The sequence below is a fragment of the Nyctereutes procyonoides genome, unplaced genomic scaffold (genome assembly GCF_905146905.1).
Source record: "Nyctereutes procyonoides isolate TBG_1078 unplaced genomic scaffold, NYPRO_anot_genome, whole genome shotgun sequence".
Classification (NCBI taxonomy): domain Eukaryota; kingdom Metazoa; phylum Chordata; class Mammalia; order Carnivora; family Canidae; genus Nyctereutes; species Nyctereutes procyonoides.
In genome coordinates this window covers 1,868,236-1,890,634 of record NW_026575121.1, presented here as the reverse complement: position 1 = coordinate 1,890,634, position 22,399 = coordinate 1,868,236, and the positions used below count along the sequence as shown (strand labels likewise).

Here is a 22,399-nt window from a genome sequence, read left to right as displayed (position 1 = left end):
GGGGGGCTCAGCAGTTTAGCATCTGCCTTCGGCTCAGGGTGTGACCCTGGGTTCCCGGGATTGAGTCCCGCGTCGGGCTCCCTGCATGGAGCCTGCTTCTCCCTCTGCCTGTGTCTCTGCCTCTCTCTCATGAATAAATAAATAAAATCTTTAAAAAAATTATCTTAACGAATGAGCCTAAGGCAACTAAAAGCCAAATCTACTTTTTCTGGCTTTTAATATGTAAAAGATTCTCATTGTTTCACATATCTAACATTATAAGTCATTTGCGATATTTAAATCATTGATATGAGTAATAATTTTCAGTGTAACTATGATAAATTGCACTAGTATGAACATATTTTTACAATATACAGAATCAAGACATTGGACATTGTCTCTCAGCCAGGAACAAATGCTGTGTTTTATGTCCCATGTAGGCCTGTATCTGGCTATCATTAAATATTTAAGCTATGGGTTTATACTAATGTTCTTCATGATGGCTTCATGAAAGGCTTTATTTTTAAATTTCTCCTAGCTCAATGTAATTTCTTTTATTTAATCTCTACACCCAACGTGGGGCTCAAACTCCAGACCCTCAGATCAAGATCGCATACTCTTCTGACCAGCCAGGTGCCCCATCAGTGTAATTTTTTAAGGTTTTATTTCTTAGAATAGTTTAGATTTACAGGAAAACTGAGTAGTACAGAATTTCCATATATGCCCTCTCCCGGTTTCTCCATTAACATCGTACACAGGATACATTTGTTACAATTAATAAATGAATATTGATACTTTATTATTAAAATCCATAGTTTATTCATATATCCTTAGTTTTTACCTAGTATCTTTTTTCTGTTCCTGGATCCCACATTACGTTTACTTGTTGTGTCCCGTTGGGCTCAGTTCCTTGGGTACGACAGTTTCTCTGACTTTCTCTCTTTTTTTGATGACCTTGATAGTTTGGAGGAGTACTGTTCAAGTATTTTGTAGGTTGCTCCTGTACTGGAATTTGATGTCTTCTTTAAGATTAGACTGAGGTCATAGTTTTAGGAAGATAATTTTCCTAATAGGACTTAAATACCTACAGATTAAAAACACATCTAGACTTCATCAAACCATTGCCTTGGACGTAATTCATATATCATTTTTAGTATTGTCCCTATTCCATATGACTAGAGACAGAAAAATAGGATTGAGTAAAGAAAATGATGATTTTAAAAAGCTAGCTTAAAAAAAAGAAAGGGTAACTAAGAGGTAGATAACATTATAAAGACAGCAAACAGTAGTCATTTTAATTTGCTTTCCAAAGTAAGCATGTTCTTTACAAATTAAGATTACTAGGACAGAAAGTCAGACAAAAACGCATAAATAATAGTTATTTCAATTACGTATCTTCAGAGGTAAATCTGGGTTTTACGTCAATAAACTTACTCAAGTATACTTATGTTTTCAAAGCATATTGTTGCATTTTTATCTACCAAATAAAAAACACTGCAGGATTCTCTTGCCTATAGGTCAAAAATAGTCTTAGAATTTTAGAAAACTTATAGTAGTCAACCATTCTCTCCCCAACAGTGGTTCTCAAACTTTAGCATGTATTAGAATCACCTGAAAGACTTGTTCAACCACAGACTCCAGGGTGCTAATCCCCACGGTCTCTGATTCAGTGGGTCTGGGGTGGGGCCTGAGAATATGCGTTTCTAACAAGTTCCCAAGTGTTGCTGAGGCTGCTGGTCTGACAACACTATGAAACCCACTGTTTTAAGGGTCAACAAGGAAGCTACACTTATTAAGTGCCTATGGTGATTCAAGTGTTTTACATATATTACCTTATTTAGTTATAGAATCTTATCGAGCAGGTATGAGTATCCCTTTTATAAATGAGGAAGCTGAGCTCAGGGAAGCTAAGGAACTCAGCTGAGAAGGTAATGGGATTAGGTGGCAAAATTACAATTCAGATCTCTGATTCTAAGGCCCGTGGTTTTCTAGTACAACATACTGCTCTCTGTTGACAAAGGAGTGAAACGTCCACATCCTTGGCATACTCGCTAGAAGTGGAGACTGTACCAGCGTGCGTACAATGAATTAGTTCAGGTTAGTAGGGTACTGAAGGAATCTCTACTGAGGACTCGACAAAAACTCAGGGTCACGGAGAGCATTTCACTTATCTCTGAACTTCTGAAATAATCAGGATGAAACGAACTTAACATATAATTACAAAACAGGAAGAACATGTATTTAATATAGTACTAAGTATTACTTAATTACTATCATTTTATTATTTCTTACAGAAAAACACACATTTAAATAAAAGTTCTTAAAAGAATAATCTCATTTACATTTAAGTTTAAAGCATCATTACTATTCTAAATGTCTGCCAGTGTATACATCGCCCATCAACCACGACTTACTCTGGTACTGAAATAACAGCATGATGGTCTTCAACAAAACGCTCTGACAGTTACTGAAACATTTACCTCCTTTCACAAAGCAAATTTAAAGCAATGACATACAAAGTAGACAATTTAAAGTTTAAGTGGTACGATTTACAGTAAACAAGCCACCAAAAAAGAAGTTGCCAATAATGTATATTCTCTCACTTTGTTACACTCTATATAAAAGACAACACAGACACAAAATCTTAGACGGCAGACTTAAAATAGTTGATGAGGTCTAAATTTCAGAATGAGAAAAACCCACCCAACTCTATATCTCTATTATAAAAACAAATTATTTTATGTAAGAAAGATCCCTTTTAAATATGTATATACATATTTCCACTTAATACTGTTAATCAAACCCATAGTTATATTTAAATAAGAATTAAATAAACTGCCCCAAATGCTGATTTTATCTCACAAAACAAAAATATTTTAAATCACAACTTCCAGATGGTATCTTGAATACATTGGTTTCTTAAACAACATTAACAAGCATATTTTTAAGAATATATTTTCATCTACAGGTCAGGTAAAGCTTTATTAAATGGTAAACACTTTTAAAAGTGCAGAAATACAAGTTTCAAAAACAAATACATTCAGAAGATCTGCTGTTCAAATAATATTTTTTCAAAACCAGGTGGAGGAGTATGATAAAATTCACTGAACTGGCAATCCAAAATTGCACTGTCATCAACTAAAGACAGAAAAAGAAAGAAAGAGAGAAATTAGAAGCTAACAGCTTAAATCGAAAGAATGCATAATTATAAACTGTTTTCATAATACCATAATATTAACAGGCAAAAAGAATAGATACATCTGCTCCCCAGGTTACAAAACATAATTCTATTAGATAGAAATAACCACAATGAAAAATAAAATTAAAACACTAAAAAGGAGATCCATTAAAGTATTACTGATAATTAGTGTGAATATGAGTACTTTTAATTTTTCCTTATTTGCCTCTGTATTTTCTGTTTTATAGATCAAGATGTATTACTTTTTAAAAAATCTTTTATTTTGATAAAATTATAGATTCAAAAAAGGTTGCAAAAATAATAGAGTTCCCTGTGCCCTTCATCCAGCTTCTCCTAGTGGTAGCGTCTTACATAACCACAGTACTGCCATCGATACCACACCGTAGGTCGTGTTTAGCTTTAGTTTTTACCAGCATTTTTTTTTTTAAACAGAGGTTCTTTTTTTTTTTTTAATTTATTTATAATAGCCATCACAGAGAGAGAGAGAGAGAGAGAGAGAGAGAGAGAGAGAGGCAGAGACACAGGCAGAGGGAGAAGCAGGCTCCATGCACCGGGAGCCCGATGTGGGATTCGATCCCGGGTCTCCAGGATCGCGCCCTGAGCCAAAGGCAGGTGCCAAACCGCTGTGCCACCCAGGGATCCCTTTACCAGCATTTATTAAAGAGAAATGAATACATAAAACCAAACAAAGACTTGTACATGAATGTTCACAGCAGCTTTCTTGGTAATGGCCACGAACAGGCAAAGGGAAAAACAAATTACGATATAAGCACACGATGAACTATATGTGCTACTCGGCAATAAAAATGAACGAATTATTGATACATGCTACAACATGGATCAATCTTAAAATAATTATGCCGAGAGAAGCCATGTATAAAAAGAATACAAACTTTATGATTCAGATAGTCTGTAGTGAAAGCAGATCAGTGGAAGCCTGGGGCGGTGGTGGAGAGAGGGGAGCAGGAAGGATTACATGAGAACAGGAGGGAACTTTTTGGGGTGATGAATATGTTGACTCTGGTAATGACGTGAGTGTTTACTTCAGAGCTACATGTTAAACTGCACAAATGTTTAATGCACATGACTAAATATAATTTTACATTGCATAAGAAATGCAGAGAAAAGTACTGGACTTGACATTCATCAAGCCGCTAGAGATGTTATGAAGGGTACTTTGGGTGAAGTGGTGGGTTGAAGAACAACTGAACGACACACCAAGTGGAGTAGCCACTGCTAATACAGCCACATAGAGAAGTCGAACAAAGGGCTAGTGAATTTAGGAAGGGTTTGAGGGATAAGGATGACTCATAGAATGTTTACAGGCACTGGAGAGACAGGTTCCTGACTTGAGGTATGAGTGAAATAACCGACAAAGGGGAACGAATCCTAGAGATCTAGACTATAGTGTTTCTAACATGAAGGAAACCACCTCATCTAAGATGGGACAGAAAGAAGGCGAGGCTGGGTCTGATCCAGAAAAGCTTCAGGAGGGCAGGGGTGGGAAGGGAGAGTTCACCACGGACAGCCTGTTTCTTTATAAAGTAGAAGGTAAGGTCATCTGTGGAGACTGAGGAGGGAATTCAAGAAGCATCGTGAAGGTCTAGAAGGTGCAGAAATGTAAAAGAACTGCCACAAATGTTGAGAGCTTAGGCTGGAAGGCATGACTTTGTAAGGACACTTTTCTTTCAGTGTGATAAGGCCTTTTCTCTCCATAGTATAAGAACTGACAAAATGAATGGATGGATCTAGGATTAGGCATGGGATAGAGGACAAAGGATAATGAAATTTAAGTTTTATTTTTATTTATTTTTAAAGTAATCTTTACACCCAATATAGGGCTTGAACTCACCACCCTGAGATCAAGAGTCAGATGCTCTACTGATTAAGCTGGCCAGGCGCTCCTTGAGTTTTATTTTTCTCTCTGATATTATCAGATTATTAAAATATTTGGGTTAATTTAACTGATATATCAATGCCAATTTATAAAATATGCTTTACTATATGTAATTTACTATCCATAGCTTTACTACATTAAAAATTATGCTCAATCAAAGAAACGATATGGAATAAAATTGTATTTGCTACATTCATTTGTGTACTTTTAAATTTCATTTTCCAGACTATATTATTTAGAATACTAAGCTACATTTCCATTTAAGTAGATAAAGGAATTGCTTTTAGGTTTATCCAATATGGTAAAGAAACTAACTAAAATCAAACTTAAAAATACACTTTTATATGCAAAGACTGTAAAATCACTGAAAAGTACTTTTGGGGAGAAAAGACTAATGAAAACTAAAAAGTAAAGCATACGCTTTGGTTGTTATTATGTTATTAAATATTTATATTTGTTATTTGTATACTTTTTTGACATCCAGCCTGCCATTCTAATGCTGTTACCTTTCTAGTAAATTACTATAAAAATTAATCAGTTTCTTTTTTTTTTTTTTTTTAATTAATCAGTTTCTATTTATGGCTCAAATCTAAGAACTTTAAAAATTTTTTATTATTTATTTATTTAAACATTTTATTTCTTTATTCATGAGAATCACAGAAAGAGGCAGAGACACAGGCAGAGGGAGAAGCAGGCTCCCTGCGGGGAGTCCGATGTGGGACTCGATCCCAGGACCTGGGGTTATGCCCTGAGCTGGAGGCAGATACTCAACCACTGAGCCACCCAGGCGTCCCTCAAATCTAAGAACTTAAAGTGATTAAATGAGAAAATATTTTTATATCTATTAAGGTCATAGGCAGAAAAATCATACACCTGTTGATTTAAAGTTGGTAACATAAAAAATAAAGCAGAATAAAGGAATAAAGGCACTGTGCTTATGTCTGGTTTTTTAAATAAAGAAAGATACCTGATTTTTTAGAGATACATATGAAATATTCTTATGAATAAAATGATAAAATGTCTGCCATTTGCTTCAAAATAATCTAAGGTGGAAAGATGAAAGACAGAAGGAGTATTAGCATTAGGGGGTAGATGAAACCTGACTGGCTCCAGGCTGATAACTATTTGAAGTTGGGTGATGGGTACATGAGGGTTCAGCATACTATTCTCTTTACTTCTATAAACATTTGAATTTTTCTATAATAAAAATTAAAGCAAATAAATGGTACAGAATCCTCTCTTAAGTTACCCAATTCTTGGGCAGGACTCACTTGAACAAAACTATAGTAGAGACATACAGATAACCATCAAAAGCGAAACAACTAATATGAAACTATTCTAAGTCACAATTTCTCTCAGAAGATTTTTAACACTTAGGTAATTTTACAAAGGTAACTAATGCTCAATCTACATAAAATTCCCATCCTTAGTTCCACAATATTTTTTACAACTATATTTCCTGGTCATCTAAATCTCCCTAATACTGGCAGAAAGAGCTTTGTAAAATCAAAGCTTTTTGGAACTTTCTAGAATATAAGACTATATATGATTTAAAAAAGGGAGTATGGCTATTGCATATTTAAAGTATGATCATTGTATTTGGGAAAAAAAATTTTTTTTATACATGAGAAGAAAAACTTCCTTAGTTCTGCAAAGTGGGATTCTGATACCCTACTGAGTACATTTCATATAAAAAAAGATCCTTATTAACTTGTCCAGATTTTTGAATGATAGTTATAAAGTTAGTGAAAATGTCAAGTAAAAGTTAACATACAGTAATATTTAGAAATATTTTAGCTTACCATAAACAACTGGATACACTGTCCCTCGTATACCTGATGCTGGACAATGCATATTTTTTCCATTCAAATATACATTTAGTTCTACATGGTCATATGTAATACCCTAGGAAGGAAATAAAATATTACAAAGTAAAAATATAAATGTTCCACATAAAAAGTGTAAATAGTCAGAAAGCACTCACTGAAAATCATGGAAAAAGTTAGTAATTAGTGTCACAACAGCTTTCATTAAGGGTTTACAAATTGGTAGAGTTCTACTTGAACTGAGACCAAAAAAAAAAAAAAAAAAAAAATCAGTGGTGATTATGTGGTGGGAAGTCAGGTAAAGTTCCAAGAGGTAAAACAAACGAGAACAGTTTGATGTCTGATATTATATTGAGATAATCTTTTTTTTATATTTAGATAATCTTAATTTTATATTCTGAATATTAAGATGATAGAAGTACTGCTGACCAAGTACAGAGAGATCTTTTTTTTAAAGATTTATTAAAAAAAAAAATAAAGATTTATTTATTTATTTGAGAGAGAGAGAGTGGAGCAGAGTCCCCGTTGAGCACAGAGCCCAAGGCTGGGCTGGATTTCACAACCGTGAGACCATGACCTGAGCCGAAACCAGAGCTGGCCACTTACCTGACTGTACCCCCTGCCCCGGCACCTTCAGAGAGAGACCCTTAAAACTCATACACAAAAACAGAATTTTATCTTAATTCTGTAGATTGGGGGAAAAACAATGAATTTTTCTGCATTAGGGCTTACTACTTGTCACTGTTCTCAAACTGTGAAAAAGTATCTTCATATAACTTATTCTTTTTCTTCTTAAAATTGTATTTATTTATTCATGAGAGACACACAGAGAGAGGAAAAGACATAGAAGGAGAAGCAGGCTCCCTGTGGGGAGTCCGATGCAGACTCGATCCCAGGACCCCGGGATTACACCTTGAGCCCAAGGCAGGTGCTCCACTGCTGAGCCACCCAGGCGTCCCGATACAACTTATTTCTGAAAAGAAATATATTTTCATATCTCCCTACCTTGCTTTCAAGCAGCTCAAATGCATTACCAAGGTAAAGTGTTTATATAATGGAATACATCAAGTTGAAAACAGAAAAATAACTCAAAAGAGTAGGGGAAAAAAAAGGTGGAATAAAAATAGATCACTCTCTACATCTGTATGTTACTGATGGTGAAAAAGACTAATAATAAACGGCTATCACTAATAAAATGCTGAAAAACACTTTTAACGCCTGTATTATGAACCAAGCACCATTCTAAGTATTTCATATTTAATCATTTAGTCCTCACAAAATGGGTATTATTATTACTATTATCCCCATTTTACAGATGAAGTAGCTAAAGCACAGAAAGGTGTAGTAACTTACGTACGACCACAGAGCTGGGAAGTGGCAGGCCTGGGATTTACACCCACGCAGCACACTTACTCTGGTGGCGCGCCATCCTGCCTCTCTTTAAAGCCTGATGCCATCGCTCCTAAGAGCTGGCAGGAGGAGAGCTTCGAAGAATGCAGAACAGCAGAGATCTTTCAACTGCACAATCATCATAGACCAAAAAGACCACTCCAGGGATTTCTGACTGTGGATATACTATATCAAGTTAAAAACTTTATAGAGCTAGAAAAAGATCGTACAGATGATCTAGCCTTGCCTCCCGCACTTTCTAGTTAAAACAACCAAGTTCCAGGCGAGTCCACGTACTAAGCGCTATTAAAGGTTCTCCTGGGGCAGCTGGGTGTTCAGTCAGGCCTCTTGGCTTCTGCTCAGGGCCTGATCTCTCGGGTCCTGGGGTCTACCTCTGCGCTCAGCAGCGAGTCCGCTTGAAGATTTTCTCCCTCTGCCCTGCCCCCCCCCACTCATGCATGCTCTCTAAAATAAATAAATCTTAAAAAAAAAAACCCTCAAATCTTAGCCAGGGTTAAATAAAAATTTGTTAGTAGTCAAAAAATATCAAGACAGATTGTTTCTGTTTCATTTAGTTTATTATTTAAATATAATAATAAAGCTAACTGGCGGCTGGGATTCCTTTTTGTAATGAAAACAAAATTACATAGAAACAATGTGTTCCTTCTTTATAGGAACATGGGGTACCTCGCAGTTTGGAGCAGCCGCGTAATCAGCGGCGTAATCCAGGCGGCCTCCACCACCTGGTGGCAGCATAACCTACTGCAAGCAAGCAAGCAAGCTTTAGTTGCCCAAACCTGCAGCTGAGGGCAAAATCCTAAGACCAAAGAAACAAGTGGGAAAGGATAGGAGTACTAAGTACTATGAGCAGAGTTCAGCCCAAGTATTTCTAACTTAGTCCTTTATATGATTTAGAAACCAGGTTTCACTCCACCATAATGATACCAAATAATCTAATGTGTTCAAGGCATTTATCAATAATTGCATATTCAGCGAACAGGCTCTGTCATTACGACGCCTGTATGTTAACCAGGGATCCCTCCGCAGAAGAGGTCACTTCTCCTAATCTGTAAAATGATGGTAATAATACTAGAGAGTGTATAGAATCATTATGAGGATTGAACAATTTAATCCTTGCCAGGCATTTAAAACAGTGCCTGCCCATAATAAATGCTAGAGAAGTGTCTGCCATTATCATTACAAAGAATGTTTATAAAACTTCTCTAGATTGAACCAAAAAGTACAATTTTAGAATGATCTCCACTTTCCAAGACTATATATAAAAGGAAAAAAGTATTGATCCTCATTAAACCTAATCTCATTACATTTCTTCACCTACGCTCCCAAGCCAGGTATGCCGTCCTCGTGCTGTAGCAGGCCCTGTGGGCACTGTAGGACTATCGCATGAATATAATCATTTGGTCGGATGTTGAAAGCTTATTTTTCTTGATTTGTCCTCAGAGAATGGTATATGACTGAAATGTTACACATATGGGAATGTTTTCCCTGTCTTAAATCCATCCTATTTTTCCTATGCCACTGTCAGCAATTTGGTGAAATTTGTTCTCAAATGTCCGAACTAGGCAGATGAAGGTAATATGGTAAGGTAATGTTTTACTTTTCTTGATTCTGCATATATTTCACCTTTTTTAAAGTCCTCCTTTTATCAGAATGGGTATGAAAACTCAAAGTCTAATTTAATAAAGCTGACAGACTAAAAATGACATTCTTAAATCTGTCAATTTGTGGTATCAGTTATCTCAACAAATGAGATAGGAAGGCAAGAATAACACACGGTAGAAGTTCAACACACCAACAAAGACAAACATTTGTTACTGATTATCCTTGCTTATGTTTGAATTTCATCTTAGTATAAACAGGTTGATAGCATCGACCTGACTTCAAGATTCTCTTTCAAGAAATATCCATTTGAGTAAGGGTGTTCCGTATTACGGACATCTGGCAATGATCTACAAATACAAAACCAACTATTCAAGAAGAACAGAGAAAAGCAGATTTTAAAAATGGTTTATGTCTTTTGTCTCCTAAAACAATTTCCTTTTTTTTCTCCTAAAACTCTTACAATAATTTACCTATTTAAAAAAAACTAGGAGCACCTGGGTGGCTCAGTCAGTTAAGTGTCCAAGTCTTGATTTTGGCTCAGGTCATAATCTCAGGGCTGTGACATCGGGCCTGAGTCAGGCTCTATGCTAGGCATGGAGTCTGCTTAAGATTCTCTCTCTCTCCCTCTCTAAAAAAAAAAAACCAAAACAAAACATGCAAACTAAACGTTCTTTGTATTTTTTTAATTGCAGAAAAGAAATGAAAGATCAGGGGCACCTGGGTGGCTCAGCTGGTTAGCTGTCCAACTCTTGATTTTTGGCTCAGGTCATGATCTCAGGATCATGGGATTGAGCCCCACACTGGGTTCTGTGCTCAGCAGGAGTCTGCTTGAGAGTCTCTCTTTCCCCTTCCCTCTGCCCCTTTCCCCCACTCTTTCTGTAAAGTGAAATAAACCTTTAAGAAAAATGAAAGATCAGACCACAGTTAAAAATTAATTTCTGCATGTGTCTTCCTTCTCACCAAAATGCTGTACATTTCCTCAATTCAAAAACCTGGATTTACCCTGTGTTGTCTTATCATTAGAAGCTTTCCTTCATTACGTAGATTTCTTTCAAGTTGGTACCAGAGCCAGGAACGCAAGGTTCTATGTATAAGGGCACCTTTGCTGAAGGAGAGCCTAGGATTCTCTTCTCAATCAAGAGCTGATAGCCCGCACCCAGTGTGTAAGGTTCTTGGATAATGCCTTGTAAGAAGTAACAGGGAAAGCAGAAAGGGATCTCTGGATTTCATTTTCAACAGGGTGGCTTTGGTAAAGACTTAAATATATCTAGTTGGAAATAAAAATAGAGAAGTCTTAATTATATGTAACTCTATCCCATGCTTTCCAAAAAAAAAAAAAAAAAAACCCAAAAAACAACACCTTTTCCCCGATCAAGCCTTAGGATTGAGTCCTATTATTTGAAGAGTTTTTTTTTTTTTTTAAGATTTTATTTATTTATTCATGAGACACAGAGAGAGTCAGAGACACAGGCAGAGGGAGAAGCAGGCTCCATGAAGGGAGGCCAATGTGGGACTTGATCCCAGAACCCTGGGATCACGACCTGAGCCAAAGGCAGATGCTCCACCACTGAGCCACCCACGGGTCCCTCTTTGAAAAGTTCTCAAAGTGAAGAAATTTAATAAGATTAGGTTTAATGAGGATTAATACTAGTAAAATGCTGAAATTCTTTAAGAGAAGTTCATAAATTAAATAAAGGCATACTTTTTTTTTTTAATACTTTGTTTTATTGTGCTTCACAGATAGTGTGTTTTTTTTCAAATTGAAGGTAACCATGTGTTAATAACCAAGTCTATTGGTGCTGTTTTTCTAACAGCGTTTGCTCACTTCAAGTCTCTGGGTCACATTTTGGTAGTTCTTGCAATATTTCAAACTTTTGCACTATTATATTTGTTAAGGTGATCTGTGTTCAGCGATCTTTGATGCTACTATTACAACTGTTTTGGGGTGCCACAAACCAGGCCCATATGAGACCGTAAACTTGATGGATGTATGTGTGGGTTTTAACTGCTTCAGTGACCGGCTGTTCCCATCTCCCCCCTCTCCTCCGGCTTCCTTATTCCCTTAGACACAATATTGAAGTTGGGCCAGTCAATAACCCTACAATGACCTGTAAGTGTTCTAGCGAAAAGAAGTCACGTGCATCTCACTTTACATCAAAATTCAGAAATACCAAGCTCAGTGAGGAAAGCCTGTAGGAAGCCAAGACAGGCCAAAAGCCAGGCCTCTTGTACCAAACAAAGTAGCTAAGCTGTGACTACAAAGGAAAAGTTCTTGAAGAAAATTAAAAGTGCTACTTCAGTGAACACACAAATAGTAAGAAGGCGGAACAGCCTGACTGCTGGTGTGGAGAAATTTCGGTGGTCTGCTTAGATCGCCTCAGCCACAATATTCCCTCAACCCACAGCCTGAACCAGTGCAAGGCCCTAACTCTCTTCAATTCCGTGAAGGCTGAGAGAGGAGGCTGCAGAAGAAAAGGTGGAAGCGAGAAGAAGTCGGTTCATGGAGTTTAAGGCAAGAGGCCATTTCGATGACACAAAAGCGCAAGGTAAAGCAGCCCGTGCTGAGCAGAAGCTGCGGCAAGTCATCCCGGGGACCTCGCCAAGGGAAGGTGGCTGCGCCGACACCAGATCGCCGGGGCAGATGGAATGGCCTTACACGGGAAGAAGATGCCATCTAGGATCTTCAGAGCTACACAGGAGGGGTCCAGGCCTGGCTTCAAAGGGCAGGCTGATCCTCCTACTGGGGGCTATGCAGCTGGTGACTTTAAGTTGCAGCCAACACTCCCTGTCCATTCCAAAAATCCCAGGGCCCTGAAGACCGACGTGTTTCTACGCCGTGTGCTCTATAAACGGAACAACAAAGCCTGGAGAACACCACATGGTTTACTGAATACTTTAAGCCCACCGCTGAGACCCACTGGTCTGAAAAAATGAAATCCTTACTCTCGGACAATGCATCTGTTCACCCAAAAACTGTGATGGAAATATGAGATTAATGCTGTTTTCATGCATGCTAACACGGCATCCATTCTGTGGCCCATGGATCAAGGAGTAATTTCAACTTTCAGGTCTTATTACTTAAGAAATACAGTTTGTAAGGCTACAACTGCCATAGATGATGATTCTTGTGGAAGATCTCAGAAAAGTAACCTAAAACCTTCTGAAAAAGATTCACCATTTTAGATGCCCTTAAGATCATTCGAGATTGCAGGAGTTTGCTTCTCCCTCTACCCTCACCCTATTTGTGTTCGCTCTTTCTCTCTTTCACTCTCTTTCAAATAAATAAATAAATAAATAAATAAATAAATAAATAAATAAATAAATAAATAAGAACATTCGTGATTCAGGGCACCTGGGTGGCTCAGCTGGTTAAGCATGTGACCCTTAGTCTCCACTCAGGTCTTGATCTCAGGGTCATGAATCCAAGCCCTGTGTTGGGCTCCATAAGGGCATGGAGCCTGCTTTAAAAAAAAAAAAAGAAGAAGAAGTAGAAAAATATTCATGATTCGTGGGAATAAGTCAAAGTATCAACATTAATAGGAGTTTAGAAGAAGTTGATTCCAACTGTTACGAATGACCTCGAGGGTTTCTAGACTTAGAGGAATAACTGCAGAGGTGGTAGGGATAGCAAGAGAACTCAAATTAGAAGCGGAACCTGAAGATGTGACTGAGTTGCTGCAACCTCATGATAAAATTTCAGCAGATGAAGAGTTGTTTATTACTGATGTGCAAAGAAAGTGGTTTCTTGAGATAACATCTACTCCTGGTGAAGATGCTGTGAAGACTGTTGAAATGACAACAAAGGATTCAGGATATTATACAGGGCCGCGGGGGGGGGGGGCTCAGGGGTGGAGCACCTGCCTCCAGCTCAGGCCGTGACCTCAGGGACCCGGGATTGAGTCCTGCATCGGGTTCCCCGCAGGGAGCCTGCTTCTCCCTCTGCCTGTGTCTCTGCCTCTCTCTGTGTCGCTCATGAATAAATAAATAAAATCTTTCCAAAAAAAATATCATACAAACTTAGCTGATGAGGCAGCAGCAGGGTCTGAGAGAAGGATTCTAATTTTGAAAGAAGACCTACTTTGGATAAGATGCTCTCAAACAGCATTGCATGCTACAGAGAAATTGTTAATGAAAAGAAGAGTCAATCTTCGCAGCAAAATGCATTGTCATCTGCTTTTAAGCCACTGTCCCATCACCCCAACCTTCAGCAACCGCCCCTGATCAGTCAGGAGCCATCAACACTGAGGCAAGACCCTCCACCAGCAAAAAGATTATGACTCATTAAAAACTCACATGATGATTACCATTTCTTTAGCAATAAGGTATTTCTTTTTTTTTTTTTTTTTTTTTTAATTCTTATTTATTTATGATAGGCACACAGTGAGAGAGAGAGAGGCAGAGACACAGGCAGAGGGAGAAGCAGGCTCCATGCACCGGGAGCCCGACGTGGGATTCGATCCCGGGTCCCCAGGATCGCGCCCTGGGCCAAAGGCAGGCGCTAAACCACTGCACCACCCAGGGATCCCGCAATAAGGTATTTCTTAACTAAGGTACGTATACTTGTTTAGACGTAACGCTATTGCACACTTAAGAGACCGCAGTAAAGTGCAAACATAACTTTTACATTCACTGGGAAACCAAAGCCTCACTTGACTTGCTTTACTACGGTATTTGCTTTACTGCAAGCGGTCTGGAACCAAACCCACAGCATGTCCGAGGTATGCCTGCAATAAACGTCACAATTTTCTCTAAGAGATCTCGAGCGGGGAAAATATCTAGAATTTTCTAATATGAACATCAGCAAACTTTTAACATTGTGGACCAAGAACTTCTCTGATGTGAGAGAAGCAGGAAAAACGCTGATCAGCAGCAGCCAACCTGTCCTTAATTCTCCTGAATGGAAATAAGGGCTCATGCTCTTCTTCCCAGCCGGCGGCAGCGTCAGGAAGCAGGGCAGTCAGGTGAGGCAGCAGCAACTACCCCAGCGGCTGTCTCTGGAGTATGTGCCACCTCCTGAGACCCAGTCCCAGCACTTCGGAATTCAAAGCACAAACTGCCAGGCTAAAAGCAGTTCAAGTGTAATAAGTTACAGTGGGAAACAATCCCACAAGAAAACTTACCACCACATCTCCCTCCTGCGGAAGACTGTTTGCTGGCAGCCTATTTTTCTCCTCGTTGTTGTGGTACAGGGCTCCATCATTCCTCATCACCAGGCTGTGCACATCTCGGCCAAGAGGAATCTGATTCAAGTTAACTTTCTGAGTTGCGACGCCAACACCCCATATTCCTAAAAAATAACAGTTTAAATGCCCCCAAAATCGAAGGACCACAAATATGAAAGAAGGAATTGTTTTTAAGAAGAGTATAAGTTGTTTTTAAAAGAAGCGGCATACTATCACTGAACTATTTTTTATGTTCTAAAAAACAAATATTTTAAAAGTAGGCTGCAGGGGACCGCTGGGTGGCTCCACGGTTTAGCACCTGCCTTCGGCCTGGGGTGTGACCCTGGAGACCCGGGATCGAGTCCAGCGTCGGGGTCCCTGCATGGAGCCTGCTTCTCCCTCTGCCTGTGTCTCTGCCTCTCTCGCTCTCTCTCTGGCTCTCATGAATAAATAAATAAAATCTTAAAAAATATATATATTTAGGAAAAAATAAATAAATAAAAGTAGGCTGCAAAGTACCCTATGTTCTCTACGGATGGAGCACAACCTAGGAGGTAAGAATGGGTCCTGAACCCGTACTGCCTGGGTGAAACCTCGGCTTAGCTACGTCATCTGGGACAAGGTCTTTAACCTCCCTCTGCTTCCTCACCTGCGAACTTGGGCTTCTAACAGTACTTACTTCAGTTATCAAGAGATACAGGAAGGTAACCAAGTAAATAGTTGGATCAGTGTAAGTATCCCCCCCCCAAAATCGGTTAAGTAGAGCACAGAGTATTTTTTATAAGAGGTTAGCTATTATTGTCATCACTATTCTTTAAAAGACATTTTGAAAAAGCTACACAACAAATTTAAATGGCCCAGGGTTCTAGCCAAGCGCTACTTGGAGAGGTGGGAAATCTGTCTTTAGCTTTTCCGTCCATGGTGTGTGACAGAGAATATAGGACCTGGTCAAGATCACAAAGAGGAGAAAATTAATGATAGAGAGAAAAATGATTTTCTTACCCGTACCTTAAGTCAGTGAGTTTAAAGCCTTTTGGTCTAAGCTGATTTTAAAGCAAGCAGCTAACCAGTGAAACTGAATTACCTAGAGCTCTGGATTTTTGTCTCAAACTGTTTCCTTCTCAGTTTTTATCAAAATCAGTTAGGAGAAAATCTATAAATGGAAGAAAGTCTGAAGACCATGTTGCCAATTTTTCTGAAGTGAGCAGCACTATCAAAAAGCTGCATGTCTGGATATTACCGTCCAGGCTTCCTAGATAATCCGACTATGTAATTTACCTTCCAGAGCGGGACAATTTTTTTCTTTAATTTTTTTTAATTTTTTTTTAATTTTTTTTATTTATGATAGTCACAGAGAGAGAGAGAGAAAGAGAGGCAGAGACATAGGCAGAGGGAGAAGCAGGCTCCATGCACCGGGAGCCCGACGTGGGACTCGATCCCGGGTCCCCAGGATCGCGCCCTGGGCCAAAGGCAGGCGCTAAACCGCTGCGCCACCCAGGGATCCCTGGAGCGGGACAATTTTAAGAGTGACAGAGGTGGTAATAGTAGCTTCGTGGACAACAGTTCTAGACGGGGTTAGAGTCTCCTTACCCCTAGAGAACTGTGCATGCTGTGATGCCCTTGGGCACAACTGTCTCAGGCTTGCATTGAGAGATCAATTTACAAACCCCAACAGTGTATGTATCCTAGAGATGTCACTGAGGATGTCATCCTTTACAGAAAACCCACATGAAAATTTGCACCAAATTTAAGGTTCAAGAATATACTGGCTTCTCTTGAGAAAGGTAGATTGTACTTGAGAAGATTTTAGCAACCAGAGACATTTTGCAGTTTAGCTTATAAAAGAATGGAGGACAGTTTCCTTTTATTTCATATACTTAAGAACATCGGTATTTTACATTAATTAAGAAAACAAGCCCCAGAAGGACGTTTTATATCATTCAAGCTTGTCGAGTAAGAGTAAGGTTGATTAACTTACTCCCCGCTAGTTTTCCTATTCTATACCTATACTTATATTTTTCAAGCTATATTTCACTAGAAGCTTCTTTTTCTTACAGCAAAGCTTTAAACAATATATTTCCTCATATTCAGTACAGCTCCAAGTTAACTCATTGCTACTCTAAAATACTCAAGCAGGACTGTCATATGATTCAAGACGCTCTGTAAATTTTTTAATGAGAAGTATAGATATTAGAATTCTAAATCTGCTGATTGCTTCAGAAGGCAACAGATCTTGGTATTTTAACAAGTGTCAAAAAAATTCAGGATCGTAAGACTGATTCTATCCCAAGATAACACAGCAGGAATCTACGCCTTATACGCCTGATCAAATGAAATGGAGCATCTAGTACCCACCCATTCAATAAGGCCAGCGCCTTACACAGACCCAGTGCAAAACACATCTGTAAGTATGATTAATGCAAAGCCGGAATGGCAGTTCCTGTAATCCCATTTTATAGATATGCAAACTGAACCTAAAATAACTAAAGTAACTACTTTAACCAGGATCACACAAGAGGTGGGGGAAGAAAAAAAAGGGCTTTCCAAACAAGCTTTGTGATTTTTTTTTTTTTTTTTTTTTACCGTCTCACTGACCTTTCTCATGTGCCCCGAAACTGCTCTTACTATTTGCAGTTAGGGCTCCCAGTGGTAAAGGACCATTATACCCACCTGTGGACTGGATTTTGAATTCAAAGTAGCTTTTGTTTTGATGTAAAGGGGCGCTGGCTAAACAGCCTCCTGTCCCACATATCCTTCTCCCGTTTTTCACAATGACAACATCCGTTCCTGAATAAAAAAAGAAAAAAAAAATGCAGAGACTGTGTCAAGTTTTCTTTTTTCAATTTTCTTATCCAACCATCAGGGTTCATTTGTTTCACTTTTAACGCTCAGCCATAAACAGAGCCGCGCTATATTCAGTCCGAGAGATACAAACGCTGCTGATACATTCGGAACAATTTTTAGTTCACTGCCCCCGCCGCCCCACCCGAATGTTTGTATTTAATATTCATTTGCGGCCCGAGATCCTGCTTAGGCCTCCCGGGAGGAGCCCCGCGGGAGGAGCCCTGGGCCGGGGAGGCGCGGCGGGCGCCGAGAGCCGCGGGGATGGGGCGGCAGGTGCAGGGCCCCGCGGGGGGGGGGGGCAGGACCCTCCACGGCCTCCGCGGCCTCCGCGCACAACACGGCCCGGGCCGAGCGGGCGGAGCGGGCGCAGACGGGGAGCCCCGCCAGACGGGGGCCGCGCGCGGGTGCAGGGGGGCAGCTGGGGGGACCCGGGGAGCCCCGCGAGGCCATGCCCCGGTGCAGGGGGGCAGCTGGGCGGGGGGGGGGTCCCCGGAGGGCGAGAGAGACTCGGGGGGCGGGGAGCCCCGCCAGGCCGCGCGCGGGTGCAGGGGGGCAGCTGGGGGGGTCCCGGGGGCCGGGGGATCTGGGGAGCCAAGGGGCGGGGGAGGAGGCGGGGGCGGGTCGTGGGGGGGTCGGGGGCCGGGGTCGGGGGGGGCGGCGCCCCGCGGGGCCGTGTCGCGTGGTCCCGCCGCGCGCCGGGGCGTGGGCCGTTGGGCCGGGGCGGGGGCCTCACCCATGTGCTGCGTGTCCAGCTGCACGGCCGGCATCTCCTTGAGGGGGATGTGCCCCGCGCCGCCGTCCCGGCAGCACCGCAGGCAGCAGAACACGGACGCGGCCATGGCGCCGAGACCCCCGCCCGCCGCCTCCGACCGCCGCGACCCCGCCCCGCCTCCCGCCCCGCCTCCCGCCCCCGCCGAGCGCCGGCGGCCCCGGGAGCGGCGCGCACCCGGACACAGCGACGCCCCCCGCCGGGAGGCCGCACTGCAGGCCGCGGCCAGGCCGGGGCGGAAGGGGCGGGGCCTGCGCGGGGGGCGGGGATGTGGGCGGGGCTGTAGGCTGGGAGCGGGGCTGAGAGCGGGGATGTGGGCGGGTCTGTAGGCTGGGAGCTGTGGGCGGGGCTGAGAGCGGGGATGTGGGCGGGGCTGTAGGCTGGGAGCGGGGCTGGGGGCGGGGCTGTGAGCTGTGGGCGGAGCTGGGAGCTGGGGCGGAGCTGGAGCTGTGGGCAGGGCTCAGAGCGGGGATGTGGGCGGGGCTGCAGGCTGGGAGCGGGGCTGGGAGCTGGGGCGGGGCTGTGGGCGGGGCTGTGGGCGGGCCGCAGGCAAAGGGCGCGGCGGGCGGGCCTCCGAGCGCGGGGTCGCGGTGGCCTCTGCGGGATGCGCATCACTTTTTTTCATTTTTTTAAACATTTATTTATTTATTTATTCATGAGAGACACAGAGAGAGAGGCAGAGACACAGGCAGGGGGAGAAGCAGGCTCCATGCAGGGAGCCCGACGCGGGACTCGATCCCGGGACGCCGGGGTCACGCCCTGGGCCGAAGGCAGGTGCTAACCCGCTGAGCCCCCCGGGGATCCCCGCGCATCAGAGACGCGGAGCAGCGCGCAGCGCGTCGGTGCCCTCCGGGTACATCCGCGGTCCTTGGATGCTGACTTTTAAAGACTGTTCCCTCCAGGGGCGCCCGGGGGGCTCCGCGGTGGAGCGTCTGCCTTCAGCCTGGGGCGTGACCCCGGGGTCCCAGGATCGAGTCCCGCATCGGGCTCCCCGCAGGGAGCCTGCTTCTCCCTCTGCCTGGGTCTCTGCCTCTGCCCCTCTCTCTGTGCGTCTCATGAATAAATACATAACATCTTTAAAAAAAAAAGCGTACCCTCCAACTTTGACATTACCTTTCGGGGTGAATTGACAGGAGCAGGTGAGGCGGGGCAGTGGGAGCTGACAGGGGAGCCCGGGTTCTCCACCCCCAGCCGCAGGTGCGGGCCTCCCAGAACTCTGCCTCCGCCCGGAGCCTCCGCCCCCTTCCCCGGCTGGTTTCCGAGGACTCGCTGCAAATCCTCCGTAGACGCACAGGCCCCAGGGGGACGCAGCCGGGGACCTCCCCGGGCGTACTCCGGGGCTCCAGGGGGGCCCGGTGCATCGTAGGGGCTGCCCCGTGGGCGGGGCGCAGGAGGCCACCCGGGAGGGCACCGCCTGGGCGGGCGGCGGAGGGCGATGCTCCACCTCCGGGGCCGGGGCGGGGGTGGGGGGGGGTCTCGAAGGGCGTGAAGGCAACTCCGGAGGCCTCGAGGAGGACGTCTGGCCCCGCAAGGGAAGCCCCGGGTTCCACCGCCTGCTCCTTTGCGCTGCCGGGTAGGAGGCCCACAGGATGGCCACCTGTCACCTGTCATCTCCCTGCCTACTTAGGCCTCTGTCCTCGGTCCATTTTGCTTAAATACAGCTTGGCGCCCGGGGATGGTCTTCGATGACCTCTAGAATTAACGGGGCTCAAACCTTTATTCCCAAATAAGGTTTCCATCCTGAAGGCTTCGCCCAGGTTCACGGCCTGGGAAACGGATGCCCATTTAACACCTAATGGGGTTCTCTGCATAACTTTTTAGTGACCTGAGTGCAAATATCCTCAGTGGAGGATTTTTTTTTTTTTTCCTCCAAAGAATGACAACCTTTTTAAGGTCCTGGGTCTCTTGACCGTCTAGACACAGGGTGTTTGCATTACATTAGGGAAAACCTCCAAGTTCTGTACTCGGAGGTTAGTTAGCATAGAATTAATGACTAAGGCTGAGGGAAGGCTCTCTCGCTCTAAAGTACTTTCTTGGTGATCATTTTAGACATGACATTTTTCTTTTACTGAAAACCTCAACCTTTATTCTGAGAGTTTATTTATTTATAAGATTTTATTTATTTATTCATGGGAGAGAGAGAGAGAGGCAGAGACACAGGCAGGGGGAGAAGCAGGCTCCACGCAGGGAGCCCGACGTGGGACTCGATCCCCAGTTTCCAGGATCACACCCTGGGCTGCAGGCCACGCTACAGCGCTGAGCTACCCGGGCTGCCCTATTCTGAGGGTGTAATTAGTCTTCGGTTCTCTTTCCACCGGGAGGGAAGGGGAAACTGAATGTTGGAGAGACAAACTTTTCCGTCATTCCGTGCGGTACGCACTCTTTGACTTATGTATCTGACTGAATTCTTGAAAATTTTAGGGCGGATATTGTCCTCATTTTATAGATGAAGAGATAGAGATAGAGGGATTACGTAACTGGTGACCAGGAAATAAACCAGGTGGGACTCCTAAGCCTGTATTTGCTCCACCAGATGCTGCTGCCTCTCTACTTCTGCAGATCTAAGTCTTGTAATAAATACTGAAATTCCTTTAAAAGTGCTCTCAATTAAAAATGCAGATTTGCACTTTATTTTTTGTATGTCTCATTAATCTCCATGTTGGACACAAGCTTCCAGGACGCATGTGCAGAGAATAACATAAAATAGCAGTGGTTAAAAAGGTAAAGGATTTATTCAGAAATGTTACTAAGAGTAGTGCTCGTATTTAGTATATAACAAACACCCGGGCCATTGGAATTATTCGTATATTCGGTGAAAAGCCAGACTGTGAGGTGGCGTGAGTTGGCCAGAACTGCAGACGCAGAACTGCCATAGTCCTTCCTGCTAGAAGAGTAATCTGTTGGGCCTCTGCCCAGTGCACTTTGCCCCCAATGCAGCAACCCCAGCGTGCTCAGCAGTATGAAGCAAGCAGAACCAGTTAGCTCCTGAAACAGGCTTCCCCGACTTGGCAGATGAATACCATCCGTGAGCTCGCAGACCTTATTCTTCTTATATCTGAGATTCTATTATCCTTTCATTATTATTTTCAAAGGAATTACCCTTTCTTTTTGAAGAGCACTATGCTAAAGATATTCTGACAGTCTTTCACAGCTATCACTTTAAATAACAATCACAAATAAAGCCTACAAAAAGTTTCCCAATCTTTAGTTAGAAGGTCGTTTATCTAAGTCAAAAGCAATAAGAGAGAATGACTACTTGAAAAAAAAAAAAAAAGTCTGCTTCAGCGACATATGCCAGGAACTTGAGAACTGATAGGACAATAATGTAAAGCATGTGTTTCCGAGTTAAGATTAACATCATGCTCAGGATTTTCTTTAATGGTTTTTATGCCAACCAGACATCTCCTGTTAGTGAACTTTACACTCTGTACTGGGTCACACAGAATGGTTTCTTTTTAAAAGACTCATTAATCAGTTATTAAGCCAAACTTTTTTCTAGGGGTAATCCAGACCACATTTGTGATCTTTCAAAAGTCAAAAGCATTAAAAAAAATTCATACTTCTAAAAACTGAAAATGTTTCTGGGGCCTTGATCTATTCCTTATTATAATTTTGAGTAAGAGTAATTGATGTTTATGTGGTGCTTACTATTGCCAGGCAATAATAAGTGCTTTTTTTTTATAAACTAATTTAATCCTTGTAATGCCCCCA

General features: G+C 42.4%; 1 protein-coding gene across 1 annotated transcript; it reads right to left on the bottom strand.

Moving 5' to 3' along the window:
* Positions 1-626: 626 nt before the first annotated feature.
* On the bottom strand, positions 627-18,788 carry SPRYD7 (SPRY domain containing 7). The gene is made up of 5 exons (XM_055336099.1): positions 18,653-18,788; positions 17,746-17,862; positions 15,034-15,200; positions 6,878-6,980; positions 627-3,117 (listed from the first exon to the last, which is right to left on the bottom strand). The coding sequence occupies exons 1-5, from the start codon at positions 18,756-18,758 to the stop codon at positions 3,020-3,022; spliced, it is 591 nt and encodes a 196-aa protein (XP_055192074.1). The 5' UTR covers positions 18,759-18,788; the 3' UTR covers positions 627-3,019.
* Between the last annotated feature and the right edge of the window lie 3,611 nt (positions 18,789-22,399).